At 33.9% G+C, this 24,300-nt stretch overlaps 1 protein-coding gene across 23 annotated transcripts in view; it reads right to left on the reverse strand.

Annotated features, from left to right (window-relative positions):
- SLMAP (sarcolemma associated protein) overlaps positions 1–24,300 on the reverse strand; it is a gene marked incomplete at both ends in the record, with an annotated part of 125,697 nt that overhangs the window by 34,383 nt on the left and 67,014 nt on the right. For 5 of the 23 annotated variants that reach the window (XM_084247368.1, XM_084247361.1, XM_084247350.1 and 2 more), the window contains 10 exons: positions 8,584–8,646; positions 13,062–13,112; positions 13,622–13,672; positions 13,758–13,926; positions 15,291–15,428; positions 16,759–16,899; positions 18,463–18,534; positions 18,773–18,868; positions 21,595–21,657; positions 23,170–23,206. In XM_084247368.1, the coding sequence (XP_084103494.1) occupies positions 8,584–8,646; positions 13,062–13,112; positions 13,622–13,672; positions 13,758–13,926; positions 15,291–15,428; positions 16,759–16,899; positions 18,463–18,534; positions 18,773–18,868; positions 21,595–21,657; positions 23,170–23,206 (881 nt within the window). The remainder of the gene's footprint in view (positions 1–8,583; positions 8,647–13,061; positions 13,113–13,621; positions 13,673–13,757; positions 13,927–15,290; positions 15,429–16,758; positions 16,900–18,462; positions 18,535–18,772; positions 18,869–21,594; positions 21,658–23,169; positions 23,207–24,300) is intronic. The other 18 variants (XM_084247370.1, XM_084247359.1, XM_084247371.1 and 15 more) reach the window with 6 other exon arrangements.

The raw sequence follows: 24,300 nt of genomic DNA on the forward strand, positions 1-24,300 counted from the left end.
TAATTAATTTGCTCTCTCCTTTCTCAACAATTTCCCAAAAAGTCTGGCGATCTTGACTGTCTCTTCACATTTAAGATGAGATAATAAAAAACTGACAAGGTTCTGTGCATGAATGGGACTTGCCACCTACTTGCCATCACACAGTGGCGGTTTGTTGGGAGACATTCAAATGTCAGTATCAGTGTTTTTCTTCTGGTCCAGCTTACTTGCAGTAAAATCCTCTAACTTTTCTAAGGAATGTAAACCTGGTGAACAGCATTCTAATTCAAATGCAGACTTCACTGAATCCTCCTTCTTTTTTTCCCCCAAAAGATGTTCATACCCTAATCTCAAAACATTCCTGAAGTACCCCATCTATTGACTCTCCATTTCAACCTCAGAGAGCAAACCTCGTGTGTGTGTGTGTGTGTGTGTGTGTGTGTGTGTGTGTGTAAAGAAACATTCGTCTGTCTGGAAGGGATGGGGGGAGAAAAAAGAGGATTGGATTATTATATAAAGGGGTGATACTATACCACACTGTTTGGTGCCCTGATTGAGAGGTACTAAGTGCCTCTAATACCTGAGCCACAGTTTTAAGCCTACTTTTTTGAGGTTTCCTTCACACACACACACACACACAGCCACAGATCCTTACACAAGAGAGAATGGAAACTCAAATATTTTACCACTCAACTATTTACACCTTCCAACATTTGTGGACATCTATTATCTGCTGTAGTTTTCACTTCCAGAAGAGCAAAACAGGGGCTTCTACAAAGAAGACATACAGATGGCCAACAGCTGTGTGAAGAAATGCTCATCATCACTTATGTAAAGATATGCAAATCAAAACCACAATGAAATACCATCTTCCACCTGTGAGAATGGCCCAATCAAAAAGATCAGAACAAGTGTTGATAAGAATGTGGAGAAAGGGCCCCCGCAGTGGCGCAGCAGTTTAGTGCTGGGTTGTAAAGCTGCCATATGGCACGCAGACCTCTCCTGCCGCCCGCTGCTCCCCTCAGCAGTGTATTTCGTCGGTCTGCCTGTTCTGTTCCCAGCTCTGGCTCTGGTGAATTCTCTCGCCCTCCCGCGCTTCTGACAGTACCCAGTGCTTGTATAAATAAATAAATAAATCTTAAAAAAAAAAAAAAAAAGAATGTGGAGAAAAAGGAACCCTTGAATACTGTTGATGGGAATGTAGACTGGTTCAGTACTTATGAAAAATAGTATGACTGTTTCTCAAAATATTAAAAATGGATGTACCACAAGATCTAGCAATTCCACTCCTAGGTATCTACCCAAAGAGTGCAAAAACATTAATTTGGAGGATATGTAGTCCTATGTTCATTGCAACAATATTTCCAATAGCTAAGCTATGGAAACAATGTAAGTGTCCAAAAACAGATGAGTAGACAAGGAAGACGTGGTATAGACCTAAATGGAATACTCCTCAGCTGTTAAAAAAAAAGGATAAACACTTGCTCTTTGCAACAACATGGATAGAACTGGAGATGATGACAGTAAGTGAAATAAGTCAGAAGGAGAAAGAGAAATATCAGATGGTGTCACTCATATGTGAAATACAGAGAAACAAAAGAAAGGGTCAGTGTAAAGGCAGGACTGGACACAGTGTAAGTTTTCTAATATCCAGCAGACTGGGTAAAGGAGGAGTCAGAGTCCTCAGTGGCTTCTGCAGGTCTTTTATTGGGATTTACCCGGTACCCAGCAGGCAGGGGTGCTGGGGGGCCGGGAGGCTGGCAGTCCTCCCAGCCCCCAGCAAATCCTCACTCTATCTGGGCTCTCTGGTGATCTCTGCTTCTGCTTCTTTGCTTCTGTCTCGGCTTCTCTTTCGGCTTCTGCTGGCGTCCCCGTGATGCCGCCCTTAAAAGCCCAGTCTCAGCCCAGGTGAATCCCATCTACCTCTGCCCACACCCTACTCCAGGTGCCCGCCATCAGGCATGCATTCAGGACCGCAAGGATCCATCATCTATCCTGATGGCGGGAGGGCAGAAAAGCCTGACATTTTTCCTTACCCTACAGTCAGGTAAAGCCAAACCAATTACAAACCCTAGAAATCTGACTGTAGAACTGAAGATATCAGTGGGGAGGAGGAGGGAAGCAATGTGGGGCGATAGCACAATGGACTATGCTGGAGAACTATAGATGTTTTGGTGGTGAGTGTGGTGTGGTAACAACACCTGAAGGGGGTGATACTATACCTCTAAATTATATACAGTGTTGTAAACCAATGTTACCTCAATATAAAAAAATGAAATAAATATAATTTTAAAATGATAATAACCACTGGTTCTCACACTTGGGGTGGAGACCTCAATCTTTAGAGCTCTAGACGTCAGATACCCCTCAGAGACTCAAAACAGAACTTCCATGTAACGATAATTGCAGCTCTTTAAAAAGCTACTTGCCTTGGCACAAATGAAAGATAAAATACAGGGTTTTCTTTCTTTTTTAAAACTTTCTCCTTTTGAGAAATATTCTAGAGAAAATAATTGCTCATTTTCACCTAATTTTAGAACCAGTTTATTTGCTGTGAAAAATAACACATAAAAAAGGGGGCATAAAACACAAAAGGTTTTAAATAAGGTTAATAAAAAATTTTAAGGCAAATGTCTGTATGATTTCAGTCGAGATTCAAGACTGAGAACCTAACCACCAACACCTGAAGCCTTTTACTTTTTGCCAATCAAAACCTCGCCCATAAAGGTAACTATTAACCTGGCTTTTATGGTATTTGGCTTCTTGCATTTCTTTATAATCATTCTATCCAATATACAGGACTAAATAAGTTTAGTGGCTTTGAAATTTGCACCAATGGAATACTATAGCATATATTCATTTGTGTCAGGCTTCTTTCAACCAATAAACTGCAGTGTATTTAACCATTGAGGGTCTTTTGGGTTGTCTATGGTTTTGAACTACCATGAATAAGGCAGCTGCCAACAGTCTTGACTCTGTGCCTGATATATATGCATAGACATTCCTAGAGGGAACTTAGCAAGGAGTAGAACTGATGGGTATAATAAATTTGAGAACCATCATCTAAGTATTTTGTTGAGTCAGAAAACATGATGGAACTGTAAAAAATGTAAAATTTTGTCAAAGACTTAACAGAAAAGAACCAAATTTATTTCTTGGTTGATACAAATATGTACTAAATATATAGGCACACCCACCCACCTACACACACACACACAGAGAAACAATGCATTTAAGAGAAGCTCAAAGAGAGGACAGGTGTCCCTAGACTAGAACAAAATTTTAAAGCTAAAGGATCACTTTCTCACGTGACAGCTACAACTAATTGAAAGCAAAAAATAAACTCAAACTGCACTATCAGGTACAGATGTCAGCTACCTAAGGGACCTTAAACTGACAGAAGAGTGGATGAATGTAAAAGAACTATAAAATCTGCTGCTATAACTACAACCTGGAAATTATTCCTAATTCTCTAAGTTAGGTTTCATTAAAAAAAAAATGAGTTCAGCATTAAAATAATATGCTTGAGACCCAATTTTTTAAAATGACATGCCTTCTTGGATAATTAAAAAGTTAAACAATCTCTATATTGTCAAAAATATTACTTTAACAGGAATAGTAAAGCTGAATCAATCAGCTTTCATTGTCTTGTGACTGGGAATAAAAAGGGGGGAAAATAAGTTATTTCAATAAGAAAGCTCCCACAAATACTCTCTCCCGCTACTCCTCTCCCCTACTCTCTCTTCCACTGCCCCAGCAGCTTCTATCCATTGGTTAACATGTATTCTTTGTGGACAGTATTACTTGTAATGTTTAGTAAATATGACTTGTCATAACAATCTTCTTAAGTAGGTACTATCATCCCATTTTACAAGTGAGGAAATTGAGGTTTAACAAGGTTATATTGCCCAGAGTCAAACTGTCAGTGAGGGATTGAGTCAGATTTTGTATCAAGTTTCTTCCAATCCAATTCTAAACATTACAAATAAAAATGAGCTAAAAGTCACCCAGAAGGTCATTAAAGAGAAATACATCAAAGAAACCAAGACTAGAATTAATGTCTAAATACAAAGTAAAAATTAACAAACAGCATTCAACATATTGCCCATAATTTATTTCCCTTTAGAAAGCAGACATTCACAAAGTAAAAACAGAGCTTTAGAATCTCACATGGGAGATGTGAGGCAGACACCCTCTGAGGTTGCTTATTTTAATAAAAACTTTCACAAGACTATTCATTTCTGAAGGAAAAAAAATTAAAGCAATTCTTGCTATGAAGCTAGTTTTTCTTTCCATAGAACAGTTCCAGAGCTATTTGTCCTAAAACCTAAAAATAAAGAAGACTAAAACTGGAAAAATTTGTTCCAGAATAGATTGCAAACTAAGTGAAATGGGCTAATTTCAAGTATACAGTGATATATATCTTTTAAGAAAAGGAAGTCTACAGACCAAAATACTATTTGTATGAATTTAAGACTAACTCCTTTGCAGTTATACTGAGAAAAATATCTGGTAGAAATGTCAGAAAGCTAGCTGACTGGGGAAGTGTGTCCTACAAGAAAACAAACAAAAGCATGCCAATATATCCTACTCTGGACAACTACTTTAAGAACAAAGAAATAAAATATTAGCAACATTTAGATTAAACTCAAGAGTTGTCCTATCCTGAGGATATAAACTATTAGGATCAGGGAACCTCACCAAGTATTTCGATTCTTTGTCATTAAAAAATAACTTTGGCTTAGAGAAACTAAAGTTTTAAAAAATGAAATTTAAAAAATCTGTTTCATACAGAAATGTAACTAAAGCAATCTTGAGATTGTTCAGGGGGTGGATCTCATTGAATGATGAAAAATAAACAGTTACAGGAGCAACACACTGATTCAAAGCATTACTCCAAATAAGGTAATTATGTGAGAGCAAAGCCCTAAGAGAAAGGAGGAGGGCATGAGAAGCATACACAGATAGTGACTGTGATTGCAAAAAGGGGGTGAGGGGCAGGGAGGGATTTTTTTTTTAAGGGCAGGAAAAAACAGTATAAAATATTAAGATAATTCACTGCCTAAAGATAATAAAAACTATTTAGTTTCACATGGATGAAATATACAAAGACTTGAGGTTTACGTCAGAGCACTTATTATCATCAAAAGGCAGATGTCCTTGAGGGAGGGCGGCATTTTGTCTGGACAAAGCAGACCTTAGAGGAAAGTTTCTCTGCACCAGAGATGTCTTTGTCCTCACCCAGACAAGAGAATGATATCAAAACAAGCAGAGAGTGGTCCAGAAAAGGCTGTGTCTCACTCTATGCCCACAACATGATGGCAGGACTCCATGTCCTTATAATCTATATCTTTTACCCTTTATCTTTTCACTCAGATAGTGAAGAATTAAAGAAGAGTTAACAAATTAAAAGGGTTTACCGACTAGGTATGAAACAGATACAGAGATTCACGATTTGTTAACAGAGAAAGCATCTTTATCACAACACAAAAGCCTCAATGTATTCATTAAGTTACATGGTAAACCTTGAGTAACTATAACATTCAGGGCAAGGAATGTGTCTTAAACCAAACTTCATGCTCAAATCCTGAAGAGGAAAATACTGCTTGAGATTTTAGCAAGTATTGTTAATTCTAGATTTTACACGATATATTTTTATACAGGAATTTTACTTCACATTTCTGGAGTTATATAAAAGGTTAAAATGAAATCTGTTCAAAATCCAATCTCTTTGTTTGGTATTAAAAGCTTTCTCCTTAAAGAGAATTAAAAGCAACATTACTGGCTTTACCATAAAAGGAAAACAAATTGCAAAGTGCTCCAACTCATTTAACTTCCTCAAAATCACCTTATAAGTGTAGAGAACCAAAAATCAAATTGTTCTCTCATAATTTATAAACAAACTGAAAAGAATCTGTCGATGTATTAAAAATGGACATGAAGAATCCTATGGACATGAGCTATCTCCTTTATAATTTTAATATGATTTATATTATATAAAGAAAGAAAGAAAGCTTGGTACTTAACATTTGCTTTTTAGAAGACCACACTGAAACAAGAATCTGAAGTATCACTGCTTACAGAATAGTCCCTCCATATTCAAGATTACAAATCAGTTCAAGATGTCTATCAATGAAGACACTGGCAAAACTTTGTGCACTTGTTAGAAAAAAAAAATCCAAAATTGTTTCAAAAGTTCACCTGAGTAAGATTTTTGCTCTATTTGCTTTGCTTGCCACATTACTTATTAAACAACAACTCCTATAATTGCCACTTATCATAAAATAATGAAATGTCATTTCTGACAACAAACATAACTAGAAAAATCCTTATTATGCCAACTCTGGCTATCCAAATTTAAGGAGTCAAACAGCTTGGGAAAATTTTGAGGTACATCTGGTATCTTCATGAATCAAACTTGCTAATTGCAACCAAAATTCAGGAACCAAATAGATTCAGAAAATGGTTTATGTCCATAGCTACCTGATTGACAACCCAAACTTACTATTTGCACTTAGGGACTCAATGGATGCGGATGTCAAGGAATAACTGTAATTGTATTGTTTCTTTTCTTTGTAACAGGACTTTATATTCTCTTTTTCCTTCTATGTGTCACATTAGCATTTTCCCATGCATTGCACAGTCCTTGTAAACATCATTTTATTGATTAATAGCCCTTTGAGAGGTCTTACTCTAATTTATATAACTTCTGCTCTATTTCTGAATATTCATTTGGTCCATCTCCCCTCCAAACTATGACACAATAAATATCCTCAAACATCTTTTTCTATATTTAAAACAAACATTGCTTTAGGTTAAAACTACAACTAATATTTTATACATTTTTAAATAATATTTTAAATAACTTTGCGAATTGTAAGTAATTTGGTGAAACATTCTTCTAATAGTTTTGTCCTTACTTCTTTGGGCTCAAAATATAAATGACAAAATTCAAAATAAAAATAACATTAAAAAATATGATCATTTTAGTAAAACTATAAACTCCTCCTAGAGATTTGTATTTAGATTATATATAATATTTTTAGTTGGTTTCAGTTGGTATCAACTATTTTGCCCTAAGTCCCTGTATCAATTTCCTGTAAAAGCGAGATTTAGTAATTTAATACAAGATAACAAAAAGATGACTAATCTTTGCTTTCTGGAAACTTTTCTTTAAAGTTTCATTTTTATTTTTATTTATTTTTATGCATTGAACGGAGGTGTAAGTCAGAGGTGCGGAGTGGGGGTGGTGAGAGGATTCACCAGAGACAGAGCGGGGAACAGAACAGACAGATCTACTGAAATACACTGCTGAGGGGAGCAACGGGCAAGAGATGAGAGTTCTGCTGCGCCATGTGGCCAGGGATTGAACTCATGTTGCAGTGCTGGCTACAGCTTGATAGCTGAAACTTTAACCCCTGTACCACCAGGGGGGCCCGCTTTTTGGAAACTTTTTAAAAGACAAAGAAATAAGTCATGTTTTTAAAATAATTTGCTTCAAAATAACATTCAGTTTATATTGACCATTATAGTCTCTAAAATAGAAACAGAAAGAAGTTCTTCTAGAACTACTAAATGAAATTCTAGGTTTCCTTAAAGTAACTCTAAAGAATACATTTGATCTGTTGAGTTTGTCTCTGCTATAACAACCGAGGGTGACCCTTATAAACCCAAGTGCTCCTGTCACTGTGGAGGGCTTGGGGTTGAGAAGCCACATATATGTGCACACCCACAAAATAAATATATGAACGAAAATTTGGAAAACCACTCATTTCAAAATGAGAGTGCACAGGCAGGAAAAAAATGCTGGACAAAGTGTGTGTCTGATAGGAAAAAGTACACATATCACCAAAAAACTTAACACAGTGACCATTTATTGTCACTAACAAGACCAAGAGAATGTCACAATCTCAATTGTTAAGACTTAAGTAGTCACTTGATTTTCAAGTAAGAGAGAATTCACAATACCTTTGTTCAGAATTCAGCAGAGATATAATCACCTCAAAAGCCAACCTATCTGTCTAGCTTAAAAATATTATTAAAGACAGCCTTGTACAACTTCCCAAGAGTAAGGTGACATCAGACTGGAGGCTAATCTATTACTACTCTTTCCTTAGAAAGCTCTTGCTATCCAAGGGCCATCTTCATATCTGAGTGCCCAAACTAAAAAATTGTTTTTGTGGCTTCATTTAAACTTTTAAGAAACATATGAAGGAACCATAAATCCAAATCTGTGATAGAACTAAGCTTAAGTAAAACTGTAATTACTATCTTTTAAGTATCGACAAGGGAGTTTTAAATGCTTTACATGTTATTTTGTTTTCTTCTCAATAATAATTTTTAATTAACAAGGCTGAAACTTCCTCTTTTTTGTAGGCAATATTAAATGTTCACTTTCATCTATGAAGCCAAATGCAACAGTAATACCATTTTTCTCAAAAGAGAGAAACAGAAACAACATGAAATGGATCATTGATGTCTTAAGATGGCCCTTTTATGCTTCTTTGCCATAACAAATACATTGAGACCTTCATTTTTCCTGTAATTTTTCAATTTTAATTTCTGACTGCATTAAAATCAATGTGAAAAATACTCTGTACTCACTCTGGCATTCTATGAATTGATGAATAAAAGTGCAGTCCCCGCCACTCTTTGAAAGCAAGTGCTCTAATAAAGAAAGAAACACCTTTAAGGATATAGTTTATTGCTGTTTTGAAAAACCAACAGCAAAGGTAGGAAAACTGAACTATATTAACATGGATAATGCTAAATAAGATTAATAAAAATTTGATATATTTTAATACTACGAGATATATTTTGGAGTTAATATTAAAAGACTGAAAATTATAATTACATAATTATTAATTTGCACCCTAAATGGTTAGTTTTTAAAAGGTGCCATTTCTACACAAAGAACTCAAGAAAACCATAGAAATATATTACTTCTCCCACTTTTAAAATACTTTCTCCACTAGCACTTAATAAATACCCTTAAGTAATTTTATTTTTTTGTTCCTACTGAATTAATTTTCAAGTGACTGTTCTCTACCACACCCTCTTCAAAGCTATTCCCTTAAGAGGCAAAAGATAAATGCTTTAATACTATTACAATTCTTTAAACTCTCAAAGAAACTAGATACAGTATTTTAATTTTTACTTTCATTTCACATATAGTCTTCTCTTTTGAGTTACTTAATCTGTACTTCACATACAATAAAAACATGACATTGTTTATCTTAACTCAAATGATTTTTTTTTAAAGCAAAAACTCTACATTTTAAAATAAGAGATTGGTAAATGGATTTGCTCAGGTGAAGTAGAAATTGTTTTCATTTTTCTTTTAGATGGGTGCAGAGAATCAAATATAACACAGTAGTTTCAAGTTTCAACCCTTTCAATAATCTTTATTCACTTTGACTCAAAGAGTTAAATTTTGAATCTGAATAACATCTTTCAATTAATATATATCTTTTCAAACCACCAACCGACTGGAAGTTCAAGTGTTAAAAATATACTCCAACATCATGACAAATCTAGAAGGTGTGAAAGCACTACAGTCTATCAAGCAGGACAGGAGTTAGTAACATTCTGACCTTAAAGGTCTCTTTCCTTTTCTCCATTTCAATCTATCTCACCCCTAATCATTTCAACTTTGCTTGCTTGGGAGAAAGTCACCCCCTACTCTGGTTGCTAATCAACCTCTCTTGACATCCTTACTAATAGTCTTCTTCTTTACCTTTATACCCAAATCTATCATTATCCTTTAACAATAAGGGCTTTGCACAAGGGGTGCAGAGTTTCAGTTTAAGTTACCGTGAATATAAAACAAAAACATACAGGAAAAAGGCTGATAAAACTCATGTTTTGGAGAAACCAATGCATTACATACTTAGAATATTATATACAGAGATACAATGTAACCTCCCCATTCCCAAGAAAAAAAGGCCAACTGCAACAGAAATTTGAAACAAAAATCATAGATATAAGAAATAAAGTTTACCAACTGGAGTCAAGAAATCCAAAACAAGAGCTCTTAGTTGAATTGTAATTACCAAGATAAAGTTCTTTTCCATAATCCTATCCAAGCTATTGATAATATTTTCAAAACTCAGACTAAACAATGTCACTGTTAAATATGAAAACTCATTTGAAATCAAATTTTAACCTAACTAAAGACTTTATAAACTTATTTGAAAGCAAGTTTCAGACAAACATCGCAGGGCTTCACATGAAATTAATGCAAGATATCCCACCATCACTCACCAAGCCAAAAATCACTCACTTATCTGCTCTGTTTTAAATATCTGAACTCTACATTAAAATATTTACTATATTAGTTCAGATAAAATGGTAGTTAATATAAAAAGACATATATATACACATGACTTCCACAAAGGCATTCCTAAACATACAATGACTCAGTATAAATACAGGATAGGGATCATAATACTTTTATACTCCAGTACCTGAATTTAGGCCCTAGGGAATTCATTTTGTTAAAACTATAAAAGATATTACTGATAATTCAAAAGAAATTAGATACTTATTGCATGGGGGTCTAATAGGGCTATAGATATTTTATTAAAAAAATAAAAAAGGATAGGTACAGAAACATAACAGAGAACCATGGTATATAAAATGTTTATATATGTGTGTGTGTGTATATATATAGATATTTGTAGATATGACTTTTCTACCAATTTTTATTTTCTTTATCTGTACTGTTCAGTGCAGCAGCTATTATCCACATGTGGCTACTGACTCCTTAAAAAGTGGTTAGTTCAAACTGAGATGTGCTGTAAGTGTAAAATAAATATATAATAATTTAAAAGAATTGGTAAGGAAAAAATAATGTGAAATACTTCATTTATAATCTTTTAATGTTAATTATATATTGAAACATTTTGGATATAATAGTTTAAATAAAACATATTATTAACATTTTTACCTGTTTCTATCTATAATGTTAACGTTATACCAGAACGTGGCTACCAGAATTATAAAAATTCGATACATGGTTCTCATTATTTCTAGTAAGAGAGTGCTTTTTTATATTCTCTAAGATATACTCAAATTATACTTACAGATAAGATACAGAAAATTTACAGGGAAAAACCTGTGCTTATAGCAATTATTACAGATTTAAGAAATACTGAAAATGGAATTTACTGGAGAATTATTAAACTTAATACCTAAACATTTTTGAAATACTCTCTTACAACAATACTTGGTTCTCTATTTAAAACACAATTTTAGTTAAAATCAATCTGATAATACATCATAGCTATGGACTTCAGTAATACTGTACTCCATGAAAACTGGTTTGTGATTATACCACAAATGATTCAGAATAGACCCATCTTATTCCAAAATCTACTCTGAGGCCAAATTTGATGTAATGAAACTTTTGTGTATATACAGATTGTTAGTACCCAGTTACTTTGAGGATATTATATTATTGTTCTCATGCTACTCAATTCATAGTCACCAAAAAAAAACGTATTAGCAAGAAAAAAATAATTATAGTAAGGATTACCTTAAAGTATCCAAAACACCTCATTTAATCTTAACTCTAGGAATTATTTACAATAATTCTCATCCAAATCAATGGGAATTGGTAAAGAATGTAAGTAGAAATTTGACAACTCTAGTATAAAGATAGTTCAGTGTAGCTAACTGATTCGGTGTTTACAATAGTTCACTTTTAACTGAAAAAAAAAAAAATGGTACCAGCTTAAGTTAACACTAACATTAATAAATACATGCTCAAATCAAAGGGTGATAGATCTGAATAAAAAATGGTATACATGCCAGAAAGAAAAAAGCCAAAATAACGACAACAGAAAATATAAATTAGGTCATTACATCATTTTAAATGTTTGCTAAATATACTTAATAAACAGAAATTAGTAATTTTGTTGCAATGACTACACCTTTAAAAATTCTCAAACTGAAACTCAACCAAGCTAGAGTTCAAACACAGAACAAAGAACAATAACTAATTTTTTTTTAAATTTAAAGTTTCAAACTTCACTATATGTGCAATCTTAGGTCTTGACCTTGTAGCTCACAAATACATGATTATTTGAGCTTATTTTGCCAGTTCTTAATTAAAAATAAACCAAATAACATAAAAGCAATTCCTAACTTTGTATCAGAGTTTGGTTACTATCCAAGTTTGCTCTGCTATCTAAGAAGTATAAAGATATCCCCTGATACATGGAAAAAAAATTTAATAAGGAGTTCTGAGAAATGTTCTTAGTATCTCCCACTAACTTCTACAAAAAAAACTGAAATGAGAGGCACACAGATTGTTAAAGACAGAAAACAGTTCTAATCGTTCTGTATTCTGATCATCTAAATGCAAATTCTGGCACGTAGTTGGTGCTCAATTAATGTTGACTGGATAGGAAAGGGAGAGAGGTGAGTAAGGATCTTCATTTCATGACTGAAAGTATATAGAAGTCATTGGATAAGAAGTATCACAGACAGCAGTAAAAAAAACCAATAGTGGATATACATTTTTAGCTAGAGATAACCTATCCAGAAAGAAGGGTCATAGTACCACAAACTAATAAATGTTATTTTAGATAACAGAAACGACCCTTTTTTTCTGATTGATGAAAGATGGATAAAGATAGCAGTTTCTATAACAAATCCAAAGACTAACGAGATATTACATAAACTCTTGACAAGGGAGGTATTAGGGCATAATATTAAAAATGGGGGCCAATTTTCTCCAGAAAGTAGTACTTGAGGGAAGAAAATGGCAGCATCATTTTTTTTTTTTTAAATATAGTGAGGGGACAATAAAGCTATATTGTTATATATCAATGCTAAAGTTGAACTTCAGCATTTTCTCATTATTGAGTAATTGAAACTTCCATATAACAAGGGATATCTAACTATAGATAATGCATATGAATCACAAAATAAAGGGAAGACTGACTTTAAAAGAGGATTCAATGATCTATGAACAGCATGCTTTTCATTCCAAACACTTAAAACCCTAACCTCTCTATCCTGCTTAAATAGTAAAAGGATGCCATGAAAGAAAAATAAATTTAAGTTTTTTACACTACCTTTTTCTGTGCTCCCATTTATTTTAGGTAAGAAGTCATCAACTTGTATCCCTAGGATTAAGACAGTGTATCATTGCCTGATCAAAGAAAGTATCACTTTAAAACCGGTCTCAAGTGTAACCATGGTATTTTGTATTCCTATGTACATTAAGATTGAATAGAACGCTTTAAATTTATTTTTACAAGATGGGTTTAACTGGTTTTCATAGAAAATAGTATTTTCTATCAACACAAAGAAAAAGCCATAACTATACAGTAGCCTTCCAATGATCCTCCAAAGAAAAAGGATACCACTGTTTATCTTTTTCTTATTTAAATATGCCTAAGTAGAACTTCTCAGATGCAGAAATTTCATTCATTTCAAGGATTAAACAATGGTGCCCACTGGTGGCAATCAGCATACACTTAAGAAATTTCTCAAGAGTGTATATAGATACTTTACATCTAATAACATGTAAAAACATCCCTCTTCAAGAAAATAAGTACCCAATGTGACATAGTAAATGTCAAAAATTTAATGATAAAATTCAGCTTTAAGTAAAAAATTTGATAACACCTACCTAAGCTGCTGCATTCTTTAAGAGTTTTCTCCTGAAGATGTTCTAACCGTACTGTAAATAAAAGTCCAAGAAAAAGATATTTCACAGATAAAAAGAAAAAAATCAAATCAAATCATTTCTGGATTAGTGAACTTACCTTGTAAAGCTGTTAGTCTTTCATTGGTGAAGTCATTATCAGCTTGCAAAGCTTCTATTTTTGCCTGGAGCTCCTGTTCTTTTTCTTCCATTTCATCAATTTTATGTTGCAATTCTTTTTTCTCAGCTTGTCCCTTCTGTTGGATTTCCTCTTGTTTTCCTTCCGCTACCTGTTTGGAAAGAAAAAAAGTTCAGTTAATTAATAAAACTTGGTTGTATTAGAGGTCTTACACCAGTACTGCTTTTATTCACGTAAAGCTCCAAGGAGAATATTCACTATTATGTAACATATTTGTGAATGTGAAATGATGTAAAAGTGATTTGCATTAGGATCATGCTTCCATATCACCTAGGAGGAAAAACTTGGAGCAAGAACCAGGTTTTGTGTACACAGAGCTAAAAGAGTGAAAATTTAAATCTCTACATTTTATTTTATTTTATTTATTTATTTATACAAGAACCAGGGTACAGGCCAGATGTACAGGAGGGTGAGAGGATTCACCAGAGACAGAGAGGGGAACAGAACAGGCAGACTGACAAAATACACTGCTGAAGGGAGCAGCAGTCGAGACAGGAGAGGTCTGCTTCACCATGTGGGATTCTCGCCGGCCGGCCATGATTGAACCTGCGCTGCAGAGGCTGTGGACAGCTTCACAGTGCGTGCTCAACCGCCTGAGCCACCAGGGAGGCCCAATCTCTACATTTTTAAAGAGGGACAGTTTTCCTCTAAAATTACTATTATGTCAGTTAGTTTATGGATTCTAAAATTTAACTTATTCTGAAATTATAAACAAAATTACACTTAGCTAAAGGAATAACGGCTACAAGCACTTTTCAAAACAACCTTCTTTTAATAAAGTTAATCTTTAAAACTATTATAGCTTAACCAATCACACAGAGGGAAGGTATACTCTGTTATTCTCCATCAAATGCATGTGTCTTCTAGTCACTTAATTCATGATTTGAATAATATAAAAAAGTGAGTCTTCACAAACTCAGTTATAAAATTTTAAAGGACCAATTTGACATTGCCCTATGATTTGCTCTGTCCTCATCCTAAGTATCCCATAGCTACAGGGAGCTGCAACTGAAGCGGAGTCATTAGTATTACTAGAAGCCATAAGCATTCTGTATCTCTCCAAGGGGGCTCCCTCTAGGCTTGTTCCAGCACAAAAATGGTGGATCCTTGTTTTTAAAAGTGTCCAATGCTAAAAAGATTCAATTTTCTAAAAAATGTCTGAATATCTTGGGTTTTGCTGCTTCGTCTGCAGCTTTGTGTTATATATTAAAAGATGCCTATTGTGAAATACTGCCATTTTATTTCCATCCAGAGGAAAGAGGTCAGGTTTTCCAGACTTTCAATTATCTGTGGTAATAAGGTTTGGGCTAAATAGAATACCTGTTTCTTAACCCCTCCACACTTTTCAATCATTACCAAATTTTACATCAACAGCTATTCAACAATACCTAAAATCTTAAGCTATCCAGTTTGCTAGGGACAATTAACAATCTCTCAAGGTGGGTAAATACATACCTTTAATTTATCCGATAAATCTTTAATCTCATTAACAGCTCCATTATATTTATTGGCTAGTTCTCTTAATTCTTCCTGAGTCCGTTCATTCATTTCTTTCAGGTGGGTACATTCATCTTCTGTATTACTCAGACTTCGCTGCAATTCAAATTTATAGGCGATGGATTTAGAATAAAGGCACAGTCTGAAAAGTGTAATTATGGGCTGTTCTAAATCAACATCTGCCCTTAACTTTATATAAGGCTGGGTTAAATAACATAAGGATTTCAATTTCCCTCAGGTATATGCACACACAGAAAATACAACTAAGGATTTGAAACAAAGAAAAGGGGGAGTGAGGAAGAAGTTACCTTTATATAATTATACTTTTTAAAGCAAATGAACATGACTTTTGGCCTTGAAAATGTAGTTTAAGTCTATCAATTTTTTAAAACAAGTTTAATAATATACAGCAATTAATTTAATAAAAAGGACAGCTAGACTTTATTTCCTTATGTCAACTTAATGGCAATAAATCATTCATTATATGATGGAGCTATTATAAAAACTATCTCTTTACCTAGATGTGTTTACTATATAAGTTATAATGAGCATTTAATGAAACCCAGTAACAGATATCTTCTGTGGTAGTTTTGCAATGGTTCAAAGGAATGAATGATTACTTTGATTAGGCTGTTTTTTTTTTTTTAAAGATTTATATTTTTTATATATTTATTTATTTATTTATACAAGCACTGGGTACAGTCAGAAGCGCGGGAGGGTGAGAGAATTCACCAGAGCCAGAGCGGGGAGCAGAGCAGGACCGAAGTACACTGCTGAGGGGAGCAGCGGGCGGCAGGAGAGGTCTGCGCGCCATGTGGGACCCTCCTCTGGTGGCCAGGGAGCAGCCGGGGATCAAACCGGCGCTGCAGAGGCTGCAGGCAGCTTCGCAACCCAGCGCTCAACCGCTGCGCCACTGGGGAGGCCCATAGGTTGTTTTTTTTAAATAATGAGAATCACATTTTGATTATTTCTAAGAGACCTAGAAAGAACCTTACAGATATTGTCATCTTTAAACCTCCAAAGTTAAGACATAGTTTTTCCCTCTCTGGAGGGTGGGTAAAGTGAGAACATGTAGTGTAGGTTCTCTATTTTATAATGACTATTCTCAATTACTAGAAAAGCAAATCCCTGGCTCATATCATGCTCCATTGTATGGTGGCTGACTCCTAAGCAGACTGCAAACAGTAAGATTCCCTGGTTAGGCTTTTATTCTTCAATTATTGACTAGGGATCATAAGCATCAAAACTCATATGGTTATGTTGAGAATTCCTGACAATGAAGGCATAATGCATCTTTTCATTGGATAGATGGAAATACTTCCTGGCTATATAATAATATCTAAGTTTAAAATGTCCTAGAATCTACGAATGTTCGGCCAAAATTTGAAAAACATATTTCCATTTAGAATTTGTTAAATTGAAATACCTCAACTTCTGAAAGTTTTCTAACCACTTCAATTTTCTCCTGAAGAACCCGCCTCAGGGACTCTTTGGCTGTCGTCTCATAGTTGTGTTTATCTTCCTGTAATGCTATTAATTCCTTCCGTAAACTATCTTCTGTTTGATTCTAGGATTAAAAGATATTTATAATTATAGCCATGTTATTTTTTTAAGTATTTACCATTTGAAATAATAATGCATTACAATACTCTTTGAATTCCATATAAGGTACCTTCAAGTAATGCTGGCCCTGTAAAAATTGAAGCTGTATTTAAAAGTTAGTAAGTTATGCCTTCACAAATATGTTTCACACTCCCAACAGAAAAAAAATGTCAGAAGAAATCAAGAATATCTTTCAAATACACAAAACAAATTACTTCCCTATTAGTCTTATTCTCCATAAGCCACAGTATTTCCATTTTGGGGGGAAAGTAATCTATTACCTTCAAGGGAGTCAAGAATTTTAAAACAATGGGTAAACCAAGAATTAAAAGCCAGTTCTGAGACAAGAAATGTACAAGATAAGTCTGGAACAATTTGTGTGACATGACAATGTGAAGTTACTGAAGTCAGCTAGGGTTCTATCAAAAAGATATGGGCTTCAACTGAAGTTCTTATTGTCCAAACATGGGATAATTTGAGGATCAATGAGAAAAAAATTGGAACATGTCAAAACACATGAAATATATTTATACTGAAGTTAGAGAATAAACACTTCATGATCATTCTTTAGTGGATGAGAAGGAACCAATTCTTTTTTTTTTTTAAAGATTTATTTATTTCTTTCTTTATTTATGCAAGCACTGGGTACAGTCAGAAGCGCGGGAGGGTGAGAGAATTCACCAGAGCCAGAACAGGGAGCAGAGCAGGCAGAAAGACCGAAGTACACTGCTGAGGGGAGCAGCGGGCGGCAGGAGAGGTCTGTGCGCCATGTGGGACCCTCCTCCAGTGGCCGGGGAGCAGCCAGGGATCGAACCGGCGCTGCAGAGGCTGCGGGTAGCTTCGCAACCCAGTGCTTAACCGCTGCGCCACTGGGGAGGCCCCAATTAATTATTTTTAAAGCCAGTAAATAAAGAAAGAAATTCAGTAAATAAAGGAAATGTACCTCAGGATAACTAAATGATTTATGAGAGGGAAGATTCTCTTTATAGAAGTAATTCAGCTAGTAAATAATGGAATGATGGAATTACAGCATCACCATTTTTGTAAACCTTAATAAAATAGTGGACCTGGGCGAGGATCATCATAATTGTTAGTATTTCAAAAAGAAAGGTAAGTATACATTGTGGTGCCTTTTAACGAAAGTACATAATACCATCCATGACTTAAGTGTTCCTGGCCAAAAAAAAAAATGGCTGAACCCAAATCAAATCAAATCTCTATATCAAACTACCAATGTATGGTATGGAAGGAGCAGTTAGAGAATGTTTAAATAGCAATTGAGGTTGAGGGAAATTATAAAGGACAAATGACTCAGTTTACACAACAAATGTTGACTGATGAAAAAGAGAAAGAGTGTGGTACACAGGTTTTCACTATACAATTTCTTTCTACTTACATGTTTGAAATTTTCCATAATTACAAAAGACTTGAAAGAATGGTAAAATGTTTTATCATATTCTCAAAATGACAAAGTAAAGCTATATATACATAAAGCAGTTTTCTTTATGTACTTGAAATTAATACTTACTTTGGAGCATGCCTGTAATTGATTTCCCATAACTTCTAACCGAGATAAGAGTCTATCTTCATCTATTAAAGCCTATTGGAGAAAAATTAAATATAAATAAAATCCAGAGTAACAAAAATAACATATATCCAAAAACTTTGCTACTGCCAAAAAAAGAAAGAAAATCATAAAACTGAACATCCACTGTAAAATGCTAAATTTTCAATATTTCTTCCATAAGAAATAAAGAACAAAATTTTAGTTTATTTAATATCTAAGTGATATTAAACTATTCTTAAATATTTCTTGAGTATAAAGGCATCTGGAATACCTGCCAACTGGTATCTGAAGCCTCTTGGGTAATGGCTAGTAGCCGTTGAAGCGTGGCTAACTTCTGTTCCAACATCTGTTCCCGGTGTAAGGCCTCCTAAGATTATAAGTCAGAAAAGATTATTAAAAACACTCATCATGATTCCTTTGAAGAGTAAGCAATTTTAGCACATTCTGAAAATATTCTCATATCTCACTTTGTATCTTGTTGTCAAACTTGATAAATCTACTTTGTAAAATATATATAGTCTACATCATTTTAGCCCCATTTGCTGGGCTGTAAGTACTGCTGTTAGGGGTGCTCTAGATGCAATTTCCCCTAAAGCAGAAAAAGAATCATTTTTTTTTTTTGCTCATAATTCACAAGAATTAATTTTTCCTTTTGAAAATGTTTAAAGAGAGACTGCTTCACTGGCATAGCCTATTGCATTTTTATGTGTTCTGGTTCTCTTTGGGATTATATACCACTTAGCAGCAATGCCAAAAGTAAGTTAAGTCCACCAAATGCTGGTTTAATGCAATAAAGTAGTCAAGGAGTCACATAACTATCTGGTAGCCCCAAAGGAATATTTTTATAGAACGAGACATTGGTGAGCAAAGCCTTATCTCTAGGTCACTTGTTAACATTTGATAGCTGTTAAGAGGGTCTCCTTCACTGAAAGTCAAGGTGAAAATGCTCACCCAGCATTCATTTGTGGTTTTGGCGCATCATTACTATTTCCTTTCTTCTATTTCTGTCATTATCCAAAGAAGGGCACTTACCTAATACTTAATACCTCTGAGCCACCTCAACAGAGAAGTGTATATTTCAAATAGTACTTAAGGTTTAAAGCATGCATTTATTGCTCTCCACATCCTTAATAAATAATGATTAGGGAAAATCAGGTCTAATCAGAGTTAGAAGTACCGTTTTTGAATACAGCCTAAAATATAGATTAAGGAATCTAATGAAAGCCATACCTCCTCAGAAGTCAAATTAAAACCCATCTTACATTTAAAAAATACTTACCAAGTTTATTTCAAGCTTCTAAAATATTTCTAATATCCAGGAAATTACACTAATGCTGCAAAAGTTTTACTTAAAAACAAAACCACCAAACAACCACTACTTCCACTAGATGGTACCATTTCACCTTTTCTACTCAATTCCATTTAGTTTTATAACTCCATGAACCACATCCCAAAAGAAATCTAACACCTCCAGGAACAATGTTTTAGTTCTGAGGCAAGCAATTTTTTTCAAAGAATTTGAAAAGAGAATGGTGACAGATTATAACTGCTATGAATCTTCAAAGAACTGACAAGAAAGTGGAAAGAGTACAGGAATGAGTTAGAATTTTACATGCATAGTCCATGATGACTTATAACAATAGCATATATATATAGCCTTGGGAAATCTTTTACCTATATGAATCCCATATTTCTCATATGGAAAATTAAGGTTTAGATCAGATTAAATTCAGTTTTTTCCACCTCTAAAAATAAGATATCTAGGTCAATTAATGTGTCTTCCTATTGAAATAGTTAGCTAACTACTAATAATTATGGCATACATTCCATGTGCCACGCATTCCAAATACATTAATTTATTCTTCATAATTCTGTGTGTGTCTAGTGCTATTGTTTTATATATATATCATACACGAGGAAAATGAGGCAAAAAGGGTTAGACAAATTTTCTAACAGATCAGAACTTAAAACCACAGGTCCACTAGGCTAGAGTCTAAGCTTTTTAATACTCTACTTAATTGCAAGTGTGTAAATCTGCTTTACTATGCCCAGTGAAAGATAAGAACTAACTAATAATGATAATTTCCTGTTTATCTGAAGAGGTGAGGTTCTAAAATGAGGTAAAACAGCTCTTAGTGACTGATTTTAATAAAAGAATGGAAGGAGGCAGGATCACTGATCTGAGCTGATCATTTTAAATAAAAGGCAAACAAAGACCTACACATGTAAAATGACTCAGCAAAGGTCACAGAACTAATTAAGTAGCAGAGCCAAGACAAAAAAAAAAAAAAAGCCAAGACCAAAACCTCAGTCTCTATTAGGGTGTCCCTTAATATTCTCCTTCACCAGAATAATAAGCTCAAATCTATCACAATTCAGCTCCACTTTTTTTTAAAGAAAGTTGTATAAATATTTAAAGACATTTCTTTAAATATGTCTTTCATTAACTTATTCAGAAGGCCATTCAATTATTTGCCCGATCAAGAAATATTTTTATATAGATTGAGTAGCCCAGCATAACAGTTAAAAGAGCAGAGACTCTGAGGTCTGACTGTCTGGGTTCACATCCCGATTCTACCACATATTTTGTATGCAATACTACATAAATTACTTAACTTTCCTTCCTCTCAGTTACTTTATCTGTAAAAATTGGAATAAAACATGTACCTTAGAGGACTGTTATGAGGATGAAATAAATTAATATAAAGTATTAAATTAGAATCTGACATATAATAATTCCATGTAATTATTTGCTATTAATATATTTAACAACAAAAATCTCTGTAGGTTTAATTTTCTTTGAAAGTCATGTATGGCTAAAGAACGATATTAGAACTTCTTCATATTTGAAGCAAAAAAAACTTCTTGTACAGAATTGTATCTTCTCTATCTTAACAACTCAATTCTGCTTGTTTCTACCCTTTCTTCATAAAGGCCTATTTTTGGTCTTCTTTGATTTTGAAATATATTATCTTTTGCAGTTGTGTTCAGACAGTATGTCTTTGGACTATATTTATAAACGAACAAAAAAATCAAACCCAAGTTGTTTAATTCTGCTTTTAAAGATTAAGAATTCTCAAGATTTTCTTTTACCTGTAGATACTGAGAAAGCTGGAATAATTCCTGAGAGTACATACTTGGAGTGTTAGCAGCAACCTAGAAATAAAATGACACAGTCTCAATAGTGAAGTAAAATATTCATTACAGAAATTACAGACAAGTCAAGTACATGAAATGCCTATTTGCTTAAATATACAAAGTAAAAATTAATTTTCAAATTACTCAGTTCCTCTAGGTTTTTAAATATTTCTGTCTAGAATTTGCAAAAGGCATTACTATACTGACTTAAAGATTTAAAAGCAGGGTGATGGAACAAGTGCTACTCATAAAAATATTCCTTGATAAACCAAATCACAAATTTATAGCACAAAGGCAATATAGCTTTTCTTAATCCAGAAATAATAACTTTCAAATCAATATATCTACATTTTTCTCCTTTAAAATTCATTGTTAAATAGTTCTTCAATATGTTAAAAAAAATCACAATTCATTTAAAAGTAGCCATCTTCTGGTTCTCTGTTCTATGACCAGAGGCAATGAAAAGAGTTTGTCAATTTTTTCTTTAAACTATTAGTATGCTTTAAGAAGAAAAAGGTGTAGAATAATGGTGTTTACATATTACAAATCACAGGCAAAATGCTTAGAACTCAACAACTATGGCATTATTCAAAAATGGGGGTGGGAGGAGCACTGTCAAGTAGCCTTAACATTTATGCACATTTTCAACACTATCAAGGACATAAATTATTAATGATGTTAACAGTATCATTCTTTTTTAAGCTCAGAAAGTATATTTTTTATTAATCTGCTAACTGAAAGAGAGGTGGCATTATTTTTCAAAATTAGGTGGCATTATATTTGAAAATTAGTCCTAAATTGGCAAGGCTATTATTTACTTCTGAAATAGTTCTTAGTATTGCTGAACTCAATGATTAACCCTTTTAACCTCTAAAAAAGGAATCTAACACAGAATTTGTATTTTAAGCAGGCTCTCATTCTTTATCCAAACGTAGGTGAAAAAAGGTAAGATAATTTGCCTAGTAGTTTAGTCACTGTACCAAAAAAAAAATACATGTTAGTGTCAACGATGTATTTTTTGCTATGTAGCAGACATCTGTGGTTTACTACACCATTACTTCTGAACAAAAGGAAAAATATTTTCAAAGTCTCTTCATTACCAATTCAAGCTAAAACTGATCTTCAAGGTATAAAGACAGCAATTTCAATAAATCATACATGTATGTTATTGCCATGTGTAGGTATTACACTGACTGAACTATCTGAGAAGCAAGCTTTAATAAATATTTTTATATAGAATTGTATTACAAAATAAAAATGTAGTAACTAACACTGGTTAGACAAAAACCAAGTACTCCATAATCATTCATTTACTTGAGATAACAAAAGGTTTTTTTCCTAAGAAAAATCCATCTTAATTTTCTCCATATATTGAAGAATAGAAGACTAGAACAATTATATCACTCTCTATGCACTGTATATATTTTGTTACAAAAGAGAGATAAGTTTCTAGGTAAAGGACATTAAAAACAAACATTTTTTAAAGCAATAACTGAGTGCATTTGGAAAAAATAATCATTAGCAACTTACTTTGTCAACAGGACTTGGTAATGGAGCATGGATGACACTGAAAAGTAAAATTTAGAACTTTTATCTAATTTCCTGCCAACAGAGGAAATAGAATATGACTACTAGAATCTCTTAAGCCCTAAAGTTGACATACTTGCCTTTGTATTATTAAAAAACTGTGAAGCAATTTTCAATCTTTCAAGATGTAGTACAGAATAGAAAACAAGTTAATAAATATACAAACCTACCTAAATGCTAATTGAAAACTCAAAATGCAGTGAATGTCTGTTGAGACATAATTAACTATTTAATGTATAAAATAAGTTCTTTCGGGGTGTCCCTGGTGGTGCAAGGGGTTGAGGTGCAACCTATGAAGCTATCCACAGCCCCTGCAGCACGAGTTTGATCCCCGGCCTCCCAGGGAGCAACCCACATGGTGCAGCAGACCTCTCCTGTCTCGCCGGCTGCTCCCCTCAGCAGTGTACTTCGGTCATTCTGCCTGTTCTGTTCTCTGCTCTGTCTCTGGTGAATCCTCTCACCCCCCCACACCTCTGACCTGTACTCCAGCTCTTGTATGCATAAATAAATCTTTAAAAAAATATATAAGTTCTTTCAAAATTAAATATTTCCATATAGAAAATCTTAAAAAAGCAAAGTTCTACTGGAAAGAATACTATAATTTGGAAAATTGTTCTGAGTCAACAACTTAAGCTAATTAAAACAGTTGATTTCTCTGCCCAGTCACCTCACACACTAACAACTGAGAGCTTAGATGTAGGCATGAAACTAAATTCAGCATATCACTTCAAACACTAAAGAGTTAATTGGTACTAATTACCTTCTCAGCCTTATAATACACCATTTACAGAGGCAGTGTAGTGTACCAGTGCATTCAAGTTATACTGACTGGGCCCAAAGTTCAGTTCTACTTTCCAACTGTGTAATCTTTGGCACATTATCTAATTACTGTCTCAGTTTTCTCATCCATAAAATGGGAATAACCATAAAATCAATCCCACAGGGTTATTTTGAGCATAAGGACACAGTAGAACATAGTAGGACTTAACTTGATCACTACCACCACTACCAAGAGGCAATGAAGGAAGCCAGACCTGGGTGGAAGTGAGTAGCAGGAGCAGAGAACATGAAAAC

This window comes from Talpa europaea (genome assembly GCF_964194135.1).
Source record: "Talpa europaea genome assembly, chromosome: 11".
In the NCBI taxonomy this organism is placed as follows: domain Eukaryota; kingdom Metazoa; phylum Chordata; class Mammalia; order Eulipotyphla; family Talpidae; genus Talpa; species Talpa europaea.